The following is a 23,881-nucleotide window of genomic DNA, read 5'->3' on the forward strand; positions in this document are numbered from 1 at the left end:
GTCTTCACTGATGTGCAGCAAGATAAAAAAAAGGGGAACTTTTTATTTAATGGGAATGGATGTGAGTCAAGGATTCTCTAATTTCTAATAATCTTAGGAGAGAACGTTGTCCTTAAATTTTATTACAAGAGAAGTTTTGTTTAGTTAGTAAGTAGCTTGCTGGTTTTTTTAATAAGAAGGACAAACTGCTTCATCTGAAACAAAATTATAGTAAACTTAAGGTTCTTCCACACCAGTCATGCTTTGATCGTCTGGTAATGAGGCACAGATAACTGATTCCTCAAGTGGCATGCAGACATTCAGTAGATCTAGCCTGCTTCCTTTTTAATATAAAAGCTTGGCATTTTAATAAGTGGGTTTGGGGGAAGTAAATTAAAAAATTAAAATCTGGATGGAGACAAAAGCTTCTGGAATGTTGGCAAGAAATCAATCTGAATGTTATATATATCATTTATTCCTGGAGCAGACATGGGGAAAACATAGGTAAAGTGTTTCTTGTTAGTGACATCTTGGGTATTTCCTTGGAAGCTTTTGGTAATTGGAATGAAATATACAGCATGGTAAAAAAAGTGCACTTTTTCCTTTGGCATGGAATGGTTCTCAGCTAGGGCTGAAATCTTAGGAAGATAATTCATATTTAATACAGAGAGAATAGTGGGCTAGAATAAAATATTCTCTGGAGTGTTACAGGCAAAAATATGTTAGATAGAATATTATGGTCTAGAACACAATTTTACAGTTTCTTTGTGTGTAGTTGTCTTCAAAAGAAGACTTTTGAATTAGAAGAAACACTTAAATGAATGACATTATCTCATACTGTTATCATACGGTCATGTTAAAACAAACTATGTATATTTTAAATAAATAAATCACTTGTAGTTGTTTCCATAATTGAATAGGATCTTAAAATGTTGTTGTATCACAAGCATTCCTATGGTTGACTGCAGTGTTGTTAACATGAATTTTTAGCAAACAAATCAGAAACCTCGTTAAAAGTCCCACTATAGGATTTAACTGGTCACTTAGCATTCTAAAATGTTGGCTGATTTGCTCTAGAGAGAGAAATGTAGTGTTAGATTTTTCCATGCAGCTAACTCACCTACTAAAATAAGACTGCTGGAACAGCTGAGTGTGACTGCATGAGTCAAGATGGAGAGGAATTTCAATCAGAACAGCAGGAGGGAAAAGTGAAGGGAGCTGATTTTTAACTTGGGAAGTTGGAGGAAGCTTATATGGAAAAATACATCGATAGTGTTACCTAATATTGTGCAAATAAATCCTTTGCCTCTTCATGGAAATATGCAAGTATTGTTAATATTTCCCATTATCTGCTCATACAGTTTGGGTTTATCCTTGAATAAAATACGTGAAATATATCCATGGTGTTTTAATTAAAATAAATAGGGCAGAGTAGGATTTAACATGATTGCGTAGTGAACCTAATGAGTCCAAGATCCAGCAGCACTTTACAAATTAGTTGCTATCTAGTGCCATTAGTTTGTAATTTCTTCTATAATGTTTGGCTCTAAGCTTTCAATAAATTAATCAGACAGGGACCACTTGAAACAGTTAAACTTGAAACCTCCAGACTGGCTGGTCTCAAATGACCTAAATTAAAACAACACTTACATAATCTACAGTACTCTTTATTGATAATGCAAGCAATAGGTTTAATTCTGTTCTCTAAGTGCTGCTCTTGAGGTCTGCAGTGGGATTAATTTGTTGTTCCATTACAGCACAGTAGCCAAGAGCCTAACTGTAGACTTTTTCTGTAAGAAAATGCAATGTTATAACTTTCCATAATATCCACAGGTTTTAGGACCTGCCCCAAAATGGTGTTCCTTCTTGGACAACTTGACTGAAGAACTGGAAGAGAATCCAGAGAGCACAGTTTATGACGATTACAAATTTGTTACCAGAAAAGACCTTGAAAATTTAGGTAAAACAGTTGTATATGCTCTTTGGCTGACTTCTTTGTTCAGTTTTTGAACATTTACACATCTGGTTTTTCTAATTTCAGTGTGATGTATGAGGACTGTTATGAAATTCACTGACAGTAGTTTCCTCTTGTCTTCTTGGTTATTAATATTCCAGACTGATGGCTCTTAAGTTCTTTGGTTCCCTACCAGGTCAACACTAGACACTTGTGTTTCTCAGATTTTTATCACAAGAAGGGGATTGATATTTGCTGATATAATGTGTCTGAGAATCTGTTGTGTGTGCTTTCATATGCTACATGGAAGGCAGAGGAAGAGAAATTGGTTTAGTTTTCAAAATATTTTTGAGGTGCTCCAATAGAATTTGGAACTCGCAGCCAAAGGCTACCCTACTTGAATGTAATAATTTTCAGAAAATGCAAATCATTCTAGGGCTAATAGTTTCAAGGAATTGGAACACTGAAAATTATATAGCAGAGAAGGCAAGCAAGCTACTTCTGAGACTTGCTAGTCCTTTTTCTGTCCATTACATGGTTTGATTGCAATGTTTTGCTCCAGTTTACTTAATTTACTTCTGACTGTTTAGAGTTGGGTTTGACCCAAACTCTTTAGCTAAAAACATCTCTATATCACACTAAAAAGGGGATTATCACACACCCTATGGACTTTGAAAAAATCCTCTGGAATTTTTTGTGAACTTCTATAGAGTATAGTGCATGCAGGCATTTTTTAAAAGTGCTCAGTAGCATGCATTATTATAAGAAAAGTGGATTTGGTTGCTCTGAAGAAGCTTAAAATTTTTTGCTGGCCAGAATGATTTTTTATTCCCAGTTTTACTTAGTCTTGATGTCATGATTGTGACTGTTAGATTGATGTTTTGCATTGGCAGTGCGTGTTTGTCTTAGGGAAGTGAACTGGCTAGCTTGGAATAGAAGTTCTTTATATATGAAAGCTCTTTGAAATTTGGAACTTTTTTCCCAGGCCTTGCTCATCTCATTGGATCATCATTGCTCAGAGCATATATGCATGGCTTCTTCATGGACATAAGACTTTATCATAAGGTAAATAAGGCTGCATCTTGTCAATTTTTATTCTTAGCAATAAAATATATGTGTTGAGGTTTTCTTTCTCTTTTTGTGGTTTTTTTTTTTTTTTTTTTTTTTTTTAATTTTGTTCTGGGTTTTTTTTTTCCATCCAGATAATGGACTGTGTCCTGTATTAATGGTATTTTCTTTTTACTCCCTCCTGCTTGTTAAAAGGCAAAAATGATGGCCAACCCCTTTGCTTATGAGGAATATAGAAGAGAGAAAATAAGACAGAAGATAGAAGAAACACGTGCACAGAGAGTTCAACTGAAGGTAAATCCTATAAACAAATAATATACTTTGGGGAAAACTATTCATAAAGAGTAATATATTCCTAAGTGTATCTTAGAGATGTAGCGACTTAGGATTTGATTCTGTTTATCATTGGACACACAAAGTAATTTATAGAACTTCTTGAATGGAAACATAAGATTCCCTTGCATGTGATTTTGAAAGGCTGATACCAAACTAAAAGAGAGCTCTCATCTCATTTGCCACTTGAGCAGATAATCCACTGGTAAAACTTTACAATTTCTACTTCTGACATTAAATTACTTAAGCCATTGAAACATGATACTCTGGAAAGAGATACATGAAAATTGTATTGTGTTTATAACTAGTAGCTTTCTAGATTGGATTTGTTCAACATAAAAGGAGAAAGAGTTGCTTTTAAAGTTCTAAAGCTGATGCATTAGAAGTTAAAAATAATACACAAGTTCTTAAATCTTCTCTAAGTGCAGTTGCTTTCCTAGTACCTAGAGATATTTGGAACCAGTCAAGGAGCTTTTCTGCAATAGTAAGAATGTAAAGCATGTAGGTTGCATGTCTAAAAGTCTAATTTATTGATTAATTGCTTTCCTCTTTTTAGAAACTTCCAAAAGTTAATAAAGAACTTGCACTCAAACTGATTGAAGAAGAAGGGGAAGAGCAACAGATTAGCAAAAAACGGAAACAAAAGGTGAGCTCTTGCTTTGGTGACTTCTCTAACTGGGAGCGCAGAACTAGCAATGCTTACAGGATTCATTTTTTTTGTTGTTGCCATTTAGCCAAACAGATTCAAAAAAACCATTGCTTCTGTTTCTTATAAATAACTTATTCTGGTAGGTGGCTTTAAAATGCATTTGACTATAGCTGCAGCACAAAAAAGACCATATAGTAACTTGAAGCTAAAAATGATGAAATACTGTGAAGGTGATATGGGTTTTATAGGACTCTAAAAGCTGGTTAATGCAGCCTCAATACCACAGCTGTTCGAACAAGACCTGTTGTTTGCATTTGTTTTTTGTTATCTTAGTGGTGACCATGAAAGAATAGAAGTTATCTGTAAAATTTAAGTTACAATTGCCTTTCTTTGTATGTACAGTTAAATATATTTTATAGAATAGTGAAAATGGTTTGCTTTTACACAACAGAAGTTCTTCTGGATGTTAAAAATAATCCATTTCTCTCCTAAGAGAAGTTTTAATTGAAGAAATGGGTAAATGTTTAATATCTAATAGGAGGGGAGGCTTTTTATAGGTAGCACTTCATAGGTGCTCATTCTCACAGGAGTATAGCATTCATGAAAAGCAGACATTAGCTGCATGTGTCAATATATGTCAATAATGAGATCTTGTGTGTTAAGGTTAGTAGGAAGGATGAACTACTAAAAAGATAGGTGGTGGGGGTGAAACTTAAATGCAGACTGAAGCAAATGGTACAATGAAAATGAGAGTTCAGTAGATGGGGACTGATTTGTCTTGGAGCCCATAGAGACTGTGTAATTAAGTAGACTAAACAGAGTATATATAAAAATGTATGTTCAGGTTATTTTTCTGAAACAGTATTACAGTCCTATGACAAGCAATTTATTTTAGGCTTTAGGATTTAATTTTTGGCTGTGATTGAAAGTTCATTTGCAGCATTTTTGTGTTTGAAATTTACTCTTGTTTTCTGTATCATTAGTTCCACCCTCCTTTTCTTAAGTAACAATGAAAACCTAATGCTGTGGTGGGATTGATAAGCTGGTATAAATTGAGCCATGTTAAAAAATTAGCACTTTATAATAAAAAGCTATGTATGTAATGATTTTAAAATTACAATAACTGGTCTTCTCTTAAGCTGAATTAGTAGGTTGAACTGTTCTGAATTCACCAGTAGCATAATTTACACTGAGTTCATTTTACTTTGACATGAATAAAACTGCCTTTTCCATTCTGTATGTGAAAGTAGTGAAAAAAAAAAGTGTTATAATATGTATAAAAACACTTCCTCTTAAGTATTTACAGTAAAATAATAGTAGCATTGCATAAAGGCATGTACCCTTATAATTTGTTTTACATGTTGTAGAATCATCCCCATCAGGCAGTATATTTGCCTTGGAGGTACTGCTGATTAGTCAGTAGATACCAACATGTCTCCAGACTAGCTGGCTGAATGCATGAGAAACATTTATTTGAAAATATTAGTAATTGTGTATTTAAAGTGTCTATACTGTGCATTTAAAAAAAAAACAAACTCTTGCTTACAGGTGGCTTTGAACAATCTTTGTAAAAATACAGTAAACATAAATCTTGATTTTTATTTGACCTGGAAGGATAAAGCAACTGGCATTTCATATGCTGGTTATTAATTTTGTTTAATTAAAAAAAAGTGTTACTTATTTTGTTAATGTCTGTTTCAGAATTGCCTAACTTGCTCATGCTTTACTTCTGTTCCAGAATCTGCCAAGTCTTCTCAAAGATGATCGTTTTAAGGTCATGTTTGAGAATCCAGATTTCCAGGTAGATGAGCAGAGTGAAGAATTTAGGTTACTTAACCCACTTGTTTCTAAAATAAGTGAGAAAAGAAAGAGGAAGCTAAAGATCTTAGAAGAACTGGAAGCACAAGGACAGGTAAAATATTTTCCATTCAGAAGACTCCATAGGCTTTTTTTTCCCCTCTGTTTCAAGCATTCAGACTTTTCATCCCAGAGAGATGGAAGCAATGCAAGAATGTCTTATCAGCTACAATAATTAAGTGTAATTTATAATTTTAATCTAGTTTTTAGATGTGAATTATATTGTTTCTGCACAAATATAGATTTGAAAAACATAAAGGTAACAACTTTGAAATATATTTTCAGCTTCATTTGCTGTTACTGCTTTTGTTTAAAGATTGTAGTTCTCTTCAGCTGTATCTAAAACAGCTGTGTGTAAAAGCTGTCCCGTACTCTTAATTGCAGGAAGGGTTTGAAAAGAAAATTAGTTGATGATTTCTTACTTTATACTATTTTTGTCTGCAGGAAGAGGAGGAAGAACCAGAAGGAAAAGCAAGTGATGCCGAAAGTTCTGAGAGCTCAGATGATGAAAAAGGCTGGGTTGAAGAGGTCAGGAAACAGCGCAAGCTTTTACGCCAAGAGGAAAAACTAAAGCGGCAGGAAAGGCTCAAGGAAGATCAGCAAACATTACTGAAACCTCAGTTTTTCGAGATTAAAGAAGGAGAGGAATTCAGAAGCTTCAAAGACTCTGCCAAAAAACAAAAATTAATGAAGTAAGACTAATGTTCCTATTTTAACAGCTGGGGGTGGATGATTCTCAAGTGTTTCCCTACAGTGCAGTCCAGTGATGTTTTGGCTCGGAAGCTCTTGCTAGTAAAGCCACATCTGGTGATCCAAGGATATAACTTAAAGTGACATAGTCGTTGAAAGCTTTGTTTACAGATAAACAAATGCACTACACAAATGAGATTAGTAAGATATGGGGGATCCATTACTCAGTGTTGGCAAAGTGCTGTTGTCACAGATAACAGTCATGTCTTGTGAGACTGGTTATATTTCTCCACCAGTGTCAGTATGAGGTTAACAGACTGGAGGTTTTTCATCTGACCACCTAAAAGGATGTAGAATGCTACATGAATAGTTTTGGGAGTAGGATCAAGGTGGGTCAAGACAGTAAAAGAAAAATTGTTTTGTCTGGGTATTTTTATGACATCTAAAAATTTTCAAAACCTACACTGTCCTTGTAATGTCAGAATTTACTATTTCTGCTTTTTTTTTTTTTTTTTTGCAATACAGAGTACTACACTGGGAGGGTGTTTGTTAAGTGTAGTTGGTTTGGTTTGGTTTTTTCATTTCCTTAAACTGATGATCATCTGAAATAACAGGTACATGGATAAGCATGTCAAACTAAAGAAAGAGCACATTAAAGTAAAAGACTTGGCTTTGAGGTGCTCAGTGCCTGCAAATCTCATTGATTTAGTTTTTTTCAGAGGCGAGTTGAGCCCTTCAGAAGATGAGATTTAATAGCCTTTTATTGTTTGGAGCACAAACATTTATTAAACCTTTCAAGACAGTAGCTTCAAAGTTCTTGCAGCACAGTTGGTGCAGAGCAGAATTTTGACTAATGTTGGAAACTGCTTGTTGGGCTAGATGGATCTCATAATAAACATTTTGGTTTTACTTAGAATGAAATTATACAGTCAAAGAAAAGAAAGTGAATAATATAATGGAGCTGTTTCTTTATGTCACTAATGACTACAGTCTAGTTGTTTTATAATTGAAATTTTCTGAAGGCACAAACATTTGATAAAAATTCAGCCTTTTAACTAGAATGATCATGTAAAAGGGATTTTTAAGTATTAGCAAGATAGTGTTCCTATGGTAGTCAGATAGTCTGTGATTTCCATGTTGTACTTGTAAGACTTCTCTTAAGTAGAAATAGTGGTATTTTATAAATTGGGATTTATAGCAGTTCTGCAGAACTGATTCCCATGTTTTCCTTAGCTGTTTTTTATCAGCAGGTAATTTCACACAGGGATTTCTCTTTTTTTTTTTTAAATTGAATACACCCACTTATTCTGGACTGTTAACTTCCTTAGATATTTCCATTAACTTTCTTCTGATTGTTTTTCTTTTTTCCTTTGTTCCAGAAGATGAAGCAACTTTTTAATTTTGTCAATTTTTCTTCTTTGTCAGGAGAAAATCCACTCTGGACACTCTGACAAAGTATTGTAGATTAAAAATACTTTTTTTTACATTGTAATTTGGTTTATGGTCATATTAGCTGTAACTTGGAAGGAGCCTGACAGACTGGTCAAATGACACTGTATTCTCAGTGCGAGTGAAATACGTCATTAAAAGGCTCTATGGCTGCAGCCTACTCATATACTGCTCCTTTGCACAAATTCAGCTGCTAAAGCTCTAAAGCAAATTCTCAAGGACACTCAGTTTGAAGTGTAAAGATTTCATTTTATTCAAAACATTGAAGGCTTAAATGTGAACAAGAGTGTGGAAATTCAAGTAAATAAGCCAAGACAGGTGTAAGGAAGAGAAGAAACATTTAGAAAAAAATAATGCAGGGTAACACAGGATAAAGTAAATTTTTTCTTTTGGTTTTAAGGGAGCAAAATAATTTCTTCAGCCCAGGAAAAACAAAAGCAAATATCACAGATGTGTCCAGTAGATGAAGGAATGTCTGTGATGACATAAGCTGTGAAAAGACTTTTAAAAGACTGCTTTTAAAGAAAGGAGAGTCTGCTTTAAGATTCGCTGCTGATGGATACCCTCTGTGGTAGGTGCACAGATAGGATATAGTATAAAATGTAAAAAAAAAAGGAGAAGAAATGTAAAAAAAAAGGAGGACAGAATAGAATGACCAAAAATATTAATGTGGTAGCATCACTTCCTTTGTTTTCTGAGTTGCTGTTTTTGAATTTACTTACGTGGGGGTTTTTTTATCTTCGTCTAAGCAATTAGCTCTATACTCACTGATCCCCTTTGTGCTCATCCAAGCATTGTTCTCAGTATGGAGTTTGGTGTTCCTCAAATTCTTAGAAGAAATTTGAAAATCAACAGCTGATGTCTGTTTCATATAATGCATATCTGATATGATTTTGTAATCATAATTGTTGTGAGCTAAATTGTTGGGTTCATAAGCATTTTTACATATTAGAATTTTATGAAGAAAAACATGTTTTGTGCTGGCCTTATTCAGTGATAAATAGTCAGCATAAAAGTAATTAAATCAAGTAGCATACTGAAAACTGGAAAGACTGTAGTGGCATGTACAATCTGGTGAGGCTGGCATGTTTGTCTTTGATTTGATATATCCAAGTTATGGAATGATGGTCTGTGACCAATATAATTAAGTACCTTAATACCTTCACTACGCATTTAATGGCTAGATGTTCTTTTTTTCTCTAATCATATAATGTTCTACCTGAGGAAACAGTTTATGACTTATATAAAACTGGGTGTTTCTTTTGACATGTTCCTGACTCAGCACGGCTCCAAGCCCAACTTCTAAAGCAGTGGTGCGTACCTTAAATTCCTTCCTAGACCCACAGTCTACTCATTTCTCTGTGCAGGAAAGCTGCAAGATTTACTCATGGTTCTATAAAACACCTTGTCTCAAATCCATCTACATTTAATTTTCCCCTTTTGTACTCTTACACTTTCACAAAAAACCTCCAAATCCTTGCTTTGTTTCCCTACAACATAGGTTTCCTACCTAGTAACTTGAAAGAGAACCATAAAAGGAAAGGATTTTTATCTGTGTGCTAAGAGTTCTTTTTATTTACTTGATGTCCCTTTAAAGAGTATGTTACTGAAGTTAAAGCATGTCAGAATTAAAAACTATAGCAGTCATATTTTATGAAAAGTATGACAGTCAATGTATGTGTCTCCAGAGGTGGCCAAGAAATCCAACAAAACATAGTTGATAGTCCTAGGTGTTGTTAAAGAGGTATTCTTGTTTCACAGCAGGAAAAGTCCTGAAAAACTGTTCTCCTTATAATGAGGGGAAAAAAAGGGTAATTTTTGTTTGATTTTTACATTAGAACAGGGGAATTTGCTTCTCATAACGCTGTAAATTTATCCCTTGAATTAATTTGTTGAGGAAGACATGAAAAAAACCCAGTCAAAACAAAAAACCCAGCTGTTGTTTGTGTATCAGTATGTACAATTCACTATCACTTGAGGTCTGCACGTTTTCAGATAAATAGAACCATACCTACATTTTTTCAGTAAGATTACAACCCCACAGCATGTTGCTAGTATCTACTCATTTTAATTTTTCTCCTGACTGAAGCAGTGTCTAGGCAGTCATGCTAAATAATTGCTGGGTAGTAGCCATATTTCTCCAGTTCACTTTCAAAGGGGAGAAAAATGAGACTTCACTTGAATGTAGAAATCCCACCACAATGGTGGTGACTGATCTCCTGCCACAGTTAGCTCTAAGGCTTAGCTTGTCTTTCCGATTCGCACAGATGGAACAAGTTTTCACATGTACTCAATAAAAATACACTACAGAAAAAAACACAATCAAAGTACCTAGTCATGAGAAATAAAGTAGTTCTTGACAGTAATTTTTCATTGTTAATCTGAAAAGTCTTTGTTACATAAAATGGCTCATTAACCAAAATTCAGTGGACTTCAGAGACTTCATGCATAGGCCACCACAGCCATGAGTTCTTCATACACAGTAAATGCCATTGACTCTGGTGGCTGCCAATCATCTCTATTTTTATGATGATTTATTTCCACTTCAGAAGTAGTACAAAAAACATCTCTTGGCCCTCTTCAGAGAGAGCTAATGAGGCACTAATAGCATCTCAATTTGCAGAAACTAATTTTGTTTACAGTTAGGAGAATGTTTTCTAAGCACATGCAGAGTGAGTTTGATTGTACAAGCCATGTCATATCCTCAGAGGGTGCCACTTACTCGTAGGACCTACATTATAGGAGAAGGATGAGCCATGTTTGGACTCACAGGTGCCTTTAGGGAGGCTAGCTGAAGCCAGCACTGTCCCTGCCTGCCTGCCTTCCCCCTGAGCTGGAGGCTTATGTGGGAACAAGGCATTTTTCCTCTCCTCAGCTGTTCTGGTTTACAGCCCAACTTAACTGAAGTCAGCAACCATGATATTAAACACCGGCTCACAACCTGGAGCAGCTGGGGCGTGTCCTTATGTCTTGCTTTTGCAGGGCATTAACTTCCGGTGGAGGAGAGCTGAAAACAGTATGAGTTTTGGCCACACCACCTACCTCCTTCTCCACAGAAAAGCTGGAGTCTGGAGCCTGAGGGAGAGGCTCTACACCAGTTTGCTTACAGAAACTCAGTGATAAGCACTGTGCTTGAAGGCATATGCTTCTGTGGAGCTCCTCTCTGGGCCCAGGATCTGTCTTTATCACATTCACTTGTTTATATTGCTCTTTTATTCAGAAAACTACTTAGACTGTTGCAGGCACAGTGTCCGAACAGGCATTTGTGTTTGGATTAAGTAGTGAAATGATTAATTTGGTAATTAATTCATTCTGGTGTATAGTCAAGCTTACTTCCTTCCTTCAAAAGTGTTTCCAATTCAGAAATTATAAGATTTCAAAAAAACTGAATATCTAGCCTTACTTTTTTTATTTGTGCAGTTTAATATCCCCAACTTTATTGGACATTTCATAGAAAACTATAGCAATAGAAGGGTGTGGTTTCTTTCTCAACTAGAGTCATGTTACTTTTTAGCAGCAAAAACAATGAACTTTACATAAATTTTAAAAGTGTTTCTACTAAAAGCAATATCTGGAGGGAATTATTTGAATTTGTCTTTCTGTTTCCTGAATGTTTATTTTTTTAGTTATGACATTTCAGGGTTTCAGAGAAATTGAGGTTTGTTTTGACTGCATTATCAACTTTTATTACAGTAAAAAGATGGCAAAAATAGGGGCTAATGTTAGTTTTTCTCTGCAGGAAAACTCTTGAAGATCGTTTAAAGCTTGAAGAAAAGCTTGGCACACTCAATGTGTCTGATACCACAGTAGGCAGCAAACAGGCAACATTCAAATTAAAGAAGGTGAGCTATATATACATATATATAATTTTTAAGATAATGCACAGGTAACTTTAGTTTTTGCATGAAAGAACGGGAACTTTAAAACCATCAAGCAAATGTCCCTCTTCATTTCTTTATAGGCTGCCAACTCTTCAGGTTCTTGCCAAGAGAATGAAAGCCTCCAGTAGTGCTCTGTGTGTTTATCCCATATAACTCAGGCAACACTCATAAAATCTTACATTCTGGTGGAAAATAATGGCTTGCATCTTTTAATAGTTTATTTGCAGAGGTACCACCAGAAGCTTGTGACCTTCCCCGACTTCAGTGCCAGCACTGATCAGATCTCAGTCTGCAGGTCCAAACACAAGTGAGGGTGCTGCAGGGGACAGGCTTTCTCTTGGTTTGGCATGGTGAGAGGTCTCAGCAGGATAGAAACAGAGCTCCAAACCACCTTTGTTGTTGACCTTATGTAACACAGGTCACAGGAATGAGCTGGTCCTATACAACCTATATATGGTTGTCATATTCCATATGGAGTTAACTGCTGTCTATTTACCCTTTCCAAGGGTTTTGATTTTCCATTCTAAAGAATTTTGTAGATTGCATACAGGTGATTGCTTTATAATGTGGGGACAGCTAAATAAATGCTTCTGTGCATCTGCTACTGCTGCAGAACATTTAGGGATTTTTTTAACCAGAAAATTGCTTTAGAACTGAGGAGAGGATTCAGTTTAAAAGCTGAAGACCCATATGAATTAATACTTGACCTGACAAAATTTACTTTGGTTAAAATTTGTTTTCCTCAGGTAAGCATCTTTGCTGTAACACATTTCTCCTTACCACTGGTCAAATACTGTTCTCACTGGTAAAACACTGTCACAAAAATGGCTAAGTAGTTACTTGATTGTCACATTGGATATGCCTGAAGGAAAAAAAAAAGTCAGATTTATTGACTGTTTCTACCTTACTTTACTGATTATTATCTGTTTGCAGATGTCCTTTTTCATCTGGTTTTGATTCCTATATTGCTGGAATTTAATATGTGACTGTGGAGTAAGTCACAAATTCCTCTGCAGTGCCCTGTAGGGTAACCTTTCTGGTGATTTTATCAACTCTGTAACTGATACGTTGGTGTCTTACAGCTTAATAAATGGGCTTTGTAGGGCTTCAAAGCACAGATTTTTTTACAGTAGCTTTAACTGAAGAAGTGTAAAGCCACAAGGTTTTGTGCAGTTGGTGCACACTGAACTGTCACTTTTTACTGACAGTTTTGTAAAGACTTGGGAGCAAGGTAGACAGATCCTGCAGGAAGAAGACAGACACAGCAGTGGTTCAGAATGCCAATTTTACTTGATTGCATCAGATAAGATACAGCTTTGAGGGGTTTTTAAAATTATGGTGCTTCTAACATATATGGATTTTCTTTTCCTGACTATTTACTGATAATTGCTTTATTAAAATATGTACACTGTAGTCATCTGAATTAAAAAGATTTTTTAAAATCTAATTTAAAGAAAAATAATGCATCTACAGTGGAGATATTTTCTCCTATCAGCAGAACAACAAAGTAAGACTTACAAGTCTTCTCTCAAATAAGCAGACTCTTGTGTATATCTTCTGAAGTCCCAAGGAATGGAGAAGGGAGAGCTAGGAGAAAGTCATGCTATGCGGTCATGGCACTCCTTTTCAGAGGATGAAGAGTTGGAGCTGACAAGCCAAAAAAGGGGTTTTAGTGTTACTTGAAACATCAACTTAGGCTTTGTGATGCCCTTTCCTCAAAGGGCAGGTGTATTTAGGAGTAGGTGGAAAGATTTAGCAGGGGAGAGAATTGTCCTTCCTTAGGGTTGGTATCACTTCAACTCCTAAGTTAGAGGAATCGAGGCTGAACTTGGCTCCTGCAGGTGTGGTATGTTGGCAGCCTCCTGATGCCCAGCTACCACTGACAGATCCAGTGATGAAACTGTTTATCATTGATATTTCACAGTTTAGTTTTCGGGGGATTTGCATATGGTTCCTACAGTGTGGCAACTTATTTTTCAATTTCAATATGCTTTATCATAGCAAATAGATCTAACAAAATAGCAGGATTTCTAAAATGTCAAAGTACTTATACTTTTAGGACAGTATGGAAGACATTTAAAAAACCCAAACCATAAAATTTCTAATGCAGATCAAGGTCATTCAGTTTCAGTACACTATGAGTAGCTGTCAACATGAACTTAAGTAGATTCATCAAGATTGTTTCAGAAGAGGTCTGGAAACAGAGAGAAACTACTTGTATTTTCAAATAGTGGGTTTCTTGTTGCTCTACTTGCAATGAAAACAGGAATTAATAAATTCCATCAAAGTCGGAAGACCAGTAGTTTTTTCGGCCTTGATACCAGTATGGGCTGATTGCTACATTTGGTAAACTGGTTTGTATCTCACCTCATCCAAAATGCTGTCCATGAAAGCAGATCTCTAGTTCAGCTTAAATGGTAGGTGAATGGGAGACTGGGGAAGAGATGAGCTGACACGAATTCTGTTGGTTACAGAATGAGATGCAGTGGGGATGCAGCTGCATCTACAGTGGTAATTCTGTCACACTGTCAGTGCAGTTATCCTGGGCTGCTTGAGATTGCTCGAATTGCTGGAGTACTTTTAGCATGGACAGTTGCCTGAGCTTGGCTAGTTCAAGTCTGCTAGTTCCAGTTTCTGCCTAGGTGAAAGAAAAACTTTAGTCTTCCAAAGAAAATAGTAGTTTATGGCTGTAAGAACCATTTCATCTACATGGTACATAAATTAAACCCTTCCAGCATGTTTTTGATTAAGAGAAGAAACATTAATAGAGCATGTGCCACAGGAGCAGAGATTTAGAATTACTTTCATGTAGAAAGTCTTTCTATAACTGCATACAGCATATCAAACACTTCCAAGAACTCCTAAGAACACATTTTAGGAAATGTGTATGCTTCAGCAAATTTAACTAATTGTTCTGTCTTTTTAAAATTAAATTGTGCAATATTAAGCCTGACAGATTTCAAGAAGCATTTGGACAGTAGTCTTGAGCACATAGTGTGATTCTGCCCAGGGAGACTCCTGTAGGGCCAGGGTTTAGACTCGATACTTGTGGGTCCCTTCCAACTCAGCTTATTCTATTCTGTGATTCTGTTGTTAAACTTGAAAACACTAGTTAACCAAAGTAGATACTAAGTAGCCACAAATTGGGATCTAAATTCTTAAGGGTATTTAAACATAAATTCTGGAGTGTATTCTTAAGCTTTGTTTTTTATCTGAAATACATTGTTCACTGTTTTTTGATATCTTTATGTTAAACATTTGCTCTGAAAAACTTGGAATGATAATGCCTAAGGATGTCCAGAATTAACAGGTAGAGTCTGACACAAGATAGCATGGGGCAACTAATGGTAACACTTCCAGATTTGCTTAATGGAATTCTGACTTGATATATTGATATTGGAGCAATGAGGTGATGTGTAAATTTACAAGAACCTGAGTCTATTTTTGTTTTAATATTCCAGTCAGAGCAGCAAAGGAAACAGCAGGAAGCTGAGAAACTGCATCGTCAAGAGAGGAAAAGTCTTCGGCGCTCTGCCAGTCAACTCAAGAGCAGACGTGGAAGAGGACGACTATTTCCTTGATTTATGGTTTTTTTTTTTTTTTAAGAAACTTTTTACCTAATTTTTCATTTGAAAAAGGGGCTTTTTCAAATTGGGACACAGTACCAATGGATTTGTGTTTTGATTCATTGGTGAACAAAAAACCAGAACTTCCTAAACGCTGTGTTAATTATTGAGAAGTTTATGAAAGTTAGAGTACTGACCAAAGGACACTATGGATATTGTCCAGTGTGAACTGTATTTGTTCATAAATCACCAGCAATCAGTTATTGTGTTACCCTGGATGTTTTCTATATAAGAATTTATGTATACAACGAGGCTCCCTGTCTTTTGTTTAACTGAAGAGCTGTGAGTTTTTGTTTCTGAAATCTTTGTGACTGCTTAGGTAGAAGATCAAGGGTAAGTTATTTTGTCTAAAAGCTTATCTTTACAAGGACACAACAAATTTTTCATCTTGAAGGATGACACACAATTGTATTTTTCAAAAACTGACTTTGGCTTTATATTCTTGGGTTGCCTTTAGTAGCAAATGGTACAAATGGTTGTCAGAAGGGCAACTGAGAATGCCTGATTTGGGTTCCTTTGAGTCATTGTATAAGGAAACCTCTCTTGCCACACCAGGTACAAAGAGGAAGCTCAGAAGCATCCCCTATTAATAAGTCCTATTAACTTAGATTTTGTAAATACTACCTTAACTCATGTAAAACCTGCTCCTGATGTTTCTGTTTTGGAAAGCCAGCCATGGTTCAGCATAGATCAAGTGGTATATGTTCACATAACAAGCATTTTAAGGCCATGCCAGTAGTCTCCTATGCTTCAGAAAAAGAGTTTTAAAAACCTAGAACCTAAATAGGTCAGTACTTCAGCAAATAAATTAACTTTTATCTTTGATCCTAAAAGAACCTTTTTATTGCTTTTTAAAAGCTTTTATAGACTGCCTTTTTGCTAGATCAAAAAAACCTCTGAACTTTGGATCCAACAAGAATCAGTGAATCCTTCTGTCACTGTAAATCTTTTTTAAGAGACTCATAGGTTCTTAAGTGTTTTGCTTTATAAACCAGAGGGGTATTAATCTGGTCAAGTCTTTTGGACAGTATTTATAGAATCTTTGCAGTTACTTCAGTAAAAGCCTTCATTCCTCATAGCCTGTTATTTTTTTGTTGTTGTTGTTAAATAATAATTTAACATAGTTAAATTTTTTTTCTCCCTGACATAATTTTACCTGCTTTAATTCTTGTTTTAATTATATTGCCGCCTTCAGTTTAAAAAGGCATTTTTACCTGATATTTTTATCTTTAAAAACTTACACTGCAGTTATCACCTCTGCCCTTGCATTCAACTAAAGGATGAGTCTCTCAATACTTAGTTTTTTACCTCTAACTGTCAAATTACTGCATTGTCCATAAGGTTCTCATGCTTTTTATTTAGCACAGAACTATTCAGTATTCCAATGTCAGTCTCACCCATGCTGTAAGTACCATTATTACTTCTCCTTAGGCACTGAGAAATGTGAATGCAGTTGTGGTTGCTTCAGGGTATGTCCCTCTTTTTGGAGTCTTGTCTTCTGACATGCAAGCCTCTGAAATCCAAATGCAGTGACAAGTTAAAATTTGTACTAGTGCAACATCTTCCCTCTGGAGCATTATGTTATCTCTTAGAAACTATCTCTGTGCGATTCTGGTGTGCTCAAGTCGTACACAGGGCTGTATGAAATTGGAAAGATTAACAGGGGAAACTGGCCTCCATTGTGGTTGAAACAGGGCACTGAGTGGACAGAAGTGGCGCTGTAAGAGCAGGAATTTGGCAGAGTTTGTTCCTTCTCATGGTGGGCCTAAATCCCCATTATGTTTGCTCTAGAGCTGCATTTACGGTATAAGGCATCTGTATTTCAGCATTGATTTTGTGGGCTGTCAAGAGCAGTAAAAAACTAAATATGGTTGATTTGCAGGGTGTTAATGAATTGAGTATGAAATGGTTAACCTTCAGCTTAAAATGAGAGTATTTCTTCTGGTTTTGAGATTCTTCTGACTGACTGGTTTAAGTCAGTGTTTTGCTTTTCTTGCACTTACATTCATAATGTAAGTATTGTGATAGTATTGATCACATGTTTAGGTTGAAGCCTCTATGATAAAATGAATATGGTTTGTACTGTTAGATAGAAGGCACATGCATGCTGCCCTTAGCATGCCATTTATTTCACCTCAAAGATAGTTGGGGTACATTTTAAACACCTCCTTCAACCTGCTGGCAATGCTCTTCCTAATGCCCCTCAGGACACCATTGGCCACAAGGACACATGTCATGGACAGCTTGTTTTTCACCAGCACTTCCAGGTCCTTCTCCACAGAGCTGCTTCCCAGCAGGTCACCCCAGCCTGTACCAGTGCCCAGGGCTATTCCTCCCCAGGTGCAGGACCCTGCATTTGCCTTTGTTAATTTCAAACTGTTCCTCTCTGCCCATCTCTCCAACCTGTTGAGGTCCCTCTGAAGGGCTGCAGAGCCCTCTGGGGTATCGCCACTCCTCCCAGCCTTGTGTCATCAGGGAACTTGCTGAGGAGACCTCTGCCCCTTCATCCAGGTCATTGATGAGTGAGTTAAACAATACTGAACCTTGGGGGACACCACTAGTGACAAGCCTCCAACTAGACCCTGTGACACTGGTTATGACCCTCTGGGATCTGCCATTCAGCCAGTTCTCAATCCACATCACTGTCCACATAGGGACCTGGCATGAAGCATGTTTAGATTGTTGAGATTGATTAAGTAGATTAACAGCAGGTTGAAGTTGTTCTTGAGCAGCTATCTGGGGAAGATTGAAAGTTTCAGTAGAAGCTGGAGTATCAATGCAACATCATTGCAAATGAATTAGCTTCATCATGCAACCAAAGCAGGCGTTTCTTAAGTGTCAGCCTGGTTCCATTAATGTTTTTCAGTCAGCAGCCACTTCGTTTTCCATGCTGCAGGAATCAGTATTCGTCCAGAATTGCAATTCCTAGAAGCTGAGCTGCTGCTGGGATCCTTTGTGACATTTAAGGTTCATCCTCTTAAGGTAAGTGTGATCAGCTGCTGTAGCCTCATGGAAACCCTGATTGTTTCATACATTTGAGAACTTACAGTGAGCATCAGTTTAAAAACCCACTATAAATAAATGTACAGGTGGTGGTTAAATGTGAGTGAAATGCTGGTGAGATAAAGGAGTGGCCTGGGTCTGATGTGTCACCTGTACTTCAGTATTTTTTACTCCACAAGTAATATGATTTATATTGGTTAGACTGTTAATCATTCAACTAGCATTGAACCAAAACTAATTGTCTCATGTTCTTTCCAAAATTCTGTTACCAGGCCAAGAATCATTCTGTGTTCCTGTGGCTGGTATAATTGTCTGAAATTAGGAGCACCTACCAGTTTAAACAAAACAGTGAAAAAATTTACTGTACCCCACGCTGCTGGTTTTTAATATCTGAACAAAAGAAATGTGATTTCAAAATATTACCCTGCATATGTAGCAAGTGTGTGTAAAATGTATATGCACATTTTTATACTCATGGGGTTTATGTATGGAGCTTAAAACAGGTTTGAGATGTCAAGCTTCAGGAAGAGTTGTGAGAGGGAATGGAACAGTTTTCAGATTACTCCATCTTGCTTTGCAGCAGCCTTTTATATTTGTGTTCTTCATGTTTCCAGATGTGGAAATGGGGAATATAATTTAATTCCAGGAAGACAGGACCATGTTTCAGATGCAGGAGTACAGTGAAGCAGTACAGCTCCCTGCCTGGGGAGGTTGTGCAATGTCCATGAAAAGACTTGTTGGATTAAACATCTGCAGGTATAGATATCTGTGTATCTTCAGGTGTAGTGAAGCCTTCCCTGAGGAAGAAGAATGGTTTAATGAACTTTAGAGGACCTCTCCAGCCTGATTACTCTATGGATGTTGTAGGGCATAAGGAGGAAGCATGTATCATTAATTGACTGGAGTAATTTTTCCCCTTTGTCTCATCCTTCCACTGAATCACTCACTAGTTTTATCTTTTTATCTCTTTCTTAAAGATAATATACTTCTTTTGGCATGTTTCCATAGCTAATATATTTTGTCTGATCTTGAGAAGTATGGGGATTTTAAACTGAATGAAAGCACATAAATCTATTAATAAATTTTACCTCTTGATCATTATCTTTGTATTTCAAAGCCCATTTTACTCAACAGCTGACTCTTTGTGTTGAACATGAAATAGTCCTGTCACCAAATGAACAATTTATAGTAAAGCCTACAGAAAATAATCATATTTAGCACCACTTGTAGTTTACATAACTGGAAGAAAAGGAATTCCTGCATTTTAAAGGCTCTCTAGGTCATAGAATCATAGTTTCGTTTGGGGTGGAAGGGACCTTAAAGATCATCTAGTTCCAAGCCCCTGCCATGGGCAGGGAACTTTCCACTAGACCACGTTGCTCAGAGCCCCATCCAACCTGGCCTTGAGCACTGCCAGGGATGGGGAGTCCACATATGCTCTGGGCAACTTGTGCCAGTGCCTCACCACCCTTACAGCAAAGAATTTCTTCCTAATATCTGACCTAAACCCACCCCCTTTCAGCTTAAGGCCATTCTCGCTTCTGCTATCTCTACACTCACTATGTGCCCACATGGAAAGTCCCTCTGCAGCTCTCTTGAAGGCCCCCTTTAGCTACTGGAAGGTGCTTTAAAGTCACCCCAAACCTTTCTCTTCTCCAGGCTGAACAACCGCAATTCTCAGCTTACCTTCATGAGAGATGTTCCAGCCCTGTGATCAAATTAGTGTCTCTCCTTCGTTTTTTAATTTTAATCAGATCTTAATCCACATGGGGCCTAGTGGCAAATGTCTGTTGATAAAGTGACATGTTACTGTGTGTTTGTCCTGTAAGTGGTATTTCCATAGGGAATACTTGGGAGTATCCCGTGGTACAGACTGATTTGCACTCATGAGCAGAGGTAAAGTAAGTGAGTTTCTGTATAAGTGAATGAAAACTACAATGACCAAACCATCCATACTAGTGTAAATTCAGAAATGTGTCTGTCTGTTGCTGACTGTTCTTCAGGATCTCCATCTTCTGTTCTTTGCTTAGTGTTTTAGACTATGGAGCATATCCAAGAAATGAAGATCTACCCTGAGCATGTTCAGAAAGGAGTAATTTTTATCTTACTCATGAAAAGGATTGAGTGCTGCATTTCCTTTGATAGCTGTAGTTAATTAGTTTAAGTACAATACTTTTGCAGCAAGATCAGGTAGGAGTTGAAAATGCTGTCATGCCTGGTGGGGTTATGCTGAGATTTGGGTCAGCTTACCTATGAAGGCAAGTCCTTGTTCCCATTTAATTCTTCATTGAGTGGGGGCAAAAGTAAAAATTCCATTTCCTCATTAAAGAGAAAACTAGGCAGTTGAAGTGGGAAATACCAGCCCAGCCCTAATCAGAATTTATACTCCCAATTCCTGGAACCACCCTTCCCTTCCCTTCCCTACAGCAGTTTCTGCCAAAGCTGCTCTGTCTCCCCTACTTATCTCATTTGAACATCTGGCTCTTTCTTCTGGGGTGCCTCTCTCTACACTCCACTTTCTTCTGTTAATATCAGGATCTCTAGTACAAATTTGTACAGATACAGCACAGATTTGAGAATGAGCACTGAAATGGTAATAATAGACTGGTTGTGTATGGGCACATCTTGAGCAGAAAGGATTTATATGAGCCTGGAGATACAGAAAGCTGTGGCGCCAGAGAGGATTCAGAGAGCTGGTTCACACTCCTGTGCATGTTGGTGGCAATAGGCAGGGAAACGTTGCTTTAAAGCCCCTAAAATCCACTTCTGCTCTGTGTGTATCTGTACTGCTGTGCTAGCTCTCCTTCAGTAAGGTCTGGGTGTTTTGGCTGGGATTGGTGTGTTTTAGAATTTTTTCAAGAATTTTACCTACTACATTAGTATAATTGCAATGTACAGTTATATACATGCTCAGTTACATTATGTACACTTACACAAAAAGTTTAGCATTCAAAAGCATTAAAATTATACATTATCTCATTTCAATCATGAATATTATGTCCTTTTCATTTACCAGCATTTCTTCTGTAAATGCATTTTCTTCTGGTTTTTAACCTTTATAATACTGCCACAAGTGGAGTGCATACAGCAGGGGTCATAAAAGACCACGTGCTTACCTGTGAGGATTTAATCATCTTATGCAAATGACAGTGTTGTGAAAAGTAATTATGTTGTCTGTTGGGGTTCTGGTGATATTCCTGTAAACTGAATCAAAAGGGAAGTTTCATCATAGCTACTGTGTGTTTCTCCTTTCCCGGAGGTAAATTGTACGTTGCCGAATGGGACTATGACACTGTTGCACTGAAAATGAGGCAATATTTTAAACAGATCTCCACAGCAAATAAATATCCTCTATCAAAGATATTTTAGACAGGTTTCAACAAATCACTTTTGCACAATGTCATGGTAACTGCATTGCTGCAATTTAAGTATCACTAGAAGAGTGTGGATGATCATTCTCCAGTTCTTAGGAGAGGGCCTGACGCCATTCAGTTTACAAGTACAGACACAACCAGGAGCATTGTGTGTAACATCTCACATGAGCCTGTAGCTGTGGGCTGGTATCACTAATCTGCAACGTAGCCAGTAAGGGAAGACATTAGAATGATTGGTAACTTTAGAGTTATTCCAGTTATTCCAGGAGAATTCAAAAGTGACAATCCTTTATTTCCGTAATCAGTCTCCCAAACCATGAAATGTTCCAGGTAAAAACTGGAAGAAGATGGACATTTCTCCAGAGCAGAGGGAAGGCACAAGGCTATGTCAGGTATTCCAGAAATGCTTGTCATCCCTGGAGTGGTGGGAACAAAAGCTTGCTTCAGTGATGGCATTTGGGATAGATATGAGGGCAGAGCTGCTGTATATGTGTGCTGGTTTACCAAAACTTGGTTTGTGGGGGCAGGAGAACTCGAATGTGACCAAAGCAAAGAGGATTTACTCCCAAGTGGAGAGAACACTGTGCCTCAGGGTGCTGCAGGGTGAAATGACCAAGGTCAAGGCAGGTGGCTCCTTCCCTCGAAAAGTTTTCTCTTTCCCTTCTTAAGTGATGCGTACACGATGTCTTCTGCAACAATTTCTAGAAAGTAATGCCCAACAATGGACGGCTGCTTTGGCTTCTAGTGATGCCTTAATGCTTCCTCTTAATCACGGAAAAGTAATTAACCTGTAGTGTCAGTTAAGACATACTGTTTTCCCTTGCCTCTGAAGATCTGGGGAATCAGAGCTCTTTCCTTCAAAGAGGCCACCACTTCCTGTGAAATTGAAGGAATTCTCATAGAAGGAAATAACTTGGAAAAAGTCACTGTTTAATAAGGCAGTCAGTAAAGCAGCTGGAAAGAAAGGGAGAGAGGAGGTGTGGGAAATCATTTCAGATCTGGTAAAATGTTTCTCTTAAAATTTTTGCAATTAAAAAGCTTATCAATGTAAATGTCAAATTTTCAAGAGCTGAAATTAATCTGTTCTCGTTTGGGGTTTTCTGTGAAAACTTCCGGTGTTTAATTTTATTGCCATTTTCTCCTAGAAGGTCCAATGCTGTCCTGACCTGCTGTGGTTTCTGGCACTTCAGGATCTTTTAAAAACTGGATTCCTCCAGCCAGCATGACAAGGCTGGTACAGCTGGTCAGGTAGAAACAGTAATATAAACTTTCAAACATTTTTCTGATTCTGCTGCTCCCCCTCAACATCTGGAATTACTGGGAGTTAGATATTTGGGCACTGTCTAATCACAAGGGCTGAAGTGCTGGGCTGTCTGAACCAGTTTTGTCTTCCTTCTGCCTATAGGCATGTTTTTGGATGGACATGTTTTTGACACCTTGTTAAATTTTCTCCCTCCTGTCCAGCTGAAGAGGGCAGTGATAGAAGAGTCTTGGGGGCACCTGGTGTCCAGCCAGGGTCAACCTGCCACAGACAGACAACTTCTTCGTTTTTTCAGTCTGTCTTTAGCTGGTAAGTTAGCAAAACAATTTCTGCACTAAGTAGGAATAGTAGTAATGAAAATTATTAGCAATGCTGGGTTTTTTTTCTCTAGTGTCATTGGAATTTGGTGACAACTAACTGATAGGAGCTAAGTGCAAATAATTTCTTGATCACAGGAAGCCTTGGAGCTTCTGACTTTGGGACACCCCTACTTCTTCATGTATCACTTCATCTAGCTCACCATACTGAGTAATGCATTTTAGGGCATCTATATGACTAACTTCAAGATACAAACCAGGCTGAAGAACTAGATGGGCTAAGGATCTGTTATTGTGTAAGGTACTTGTACAGCCAACCAACTTCTACTGTATGAGCTTGTGTTATTCCCACTGGTCAAATTTTCTGCTCCTTGGCTAAGGCAAGAATTGGGACCAGCCTCCAGGCTTGCTCAGAGTTCAAGTGTGCTTTAATCTCTGCA

At 37.3% G+C, this 23,881-nt stretch overlaps 1 protein-coding gene across 1 annotated transcript in view; it reads left to right on the top strand.

Moving 5' to 3' along the window:
• Positions 1-19,590, top strand: part of NOL10 (nucleolar protein 10) — a 53,860-nt gene extending 34,270 nt beyond the window's left edge. The window contains exons 14-21 of the mRNA XM_048298906.1: positions 1,813-1,939; positions 2,919-2,998; positions 3,197-3,295; positions 3,891-3,980; positions 5,722-5,895; positions 6,285-6,532; positions 11,719-11,821; positions 15,322-19,590. Of these exons, the coding sequence (XP_048154863.1) occupies positions 1,813-1,939; positions 2,919-2,998; positions 3,197-3,295; positions 3,891-3,980; positions 5,722-5,895; positions 6,285-6,532; positions 11,719-11,821; positions 15,322-15,441 (1,041 nt within the window). The 3' untranslated portion in view covers positions 15,442-19,590. The remainder of the gene's footprint in view (positions 1-1,812; positions 1,940-2,918; positions 2,999-3,196; positions 3,296-3,890; positions 3,981-5,721; positions 5,896-6,284; positions 6,533-11,718; positions 11,822-15,321) is intronic.
• Positions 19,591-23,881: the final 4,291 nt, after the last annotated feature.

Source organism: Corvus hawaiiensis, chromosome 3, assembly GCF_020740725.1.
Source record: "Corvus hawaiiensis isolate bCorHaw1 chromosome 3, bCorHaw1.pri.cur, whole genome shotgun sequence".
Classification (NCBI taxonomy): Eukaryota; Metazoa; Chordata; class Aves; order Passeriformes; family Corvidae; genus Corvus; species Corvus hawaiiensis.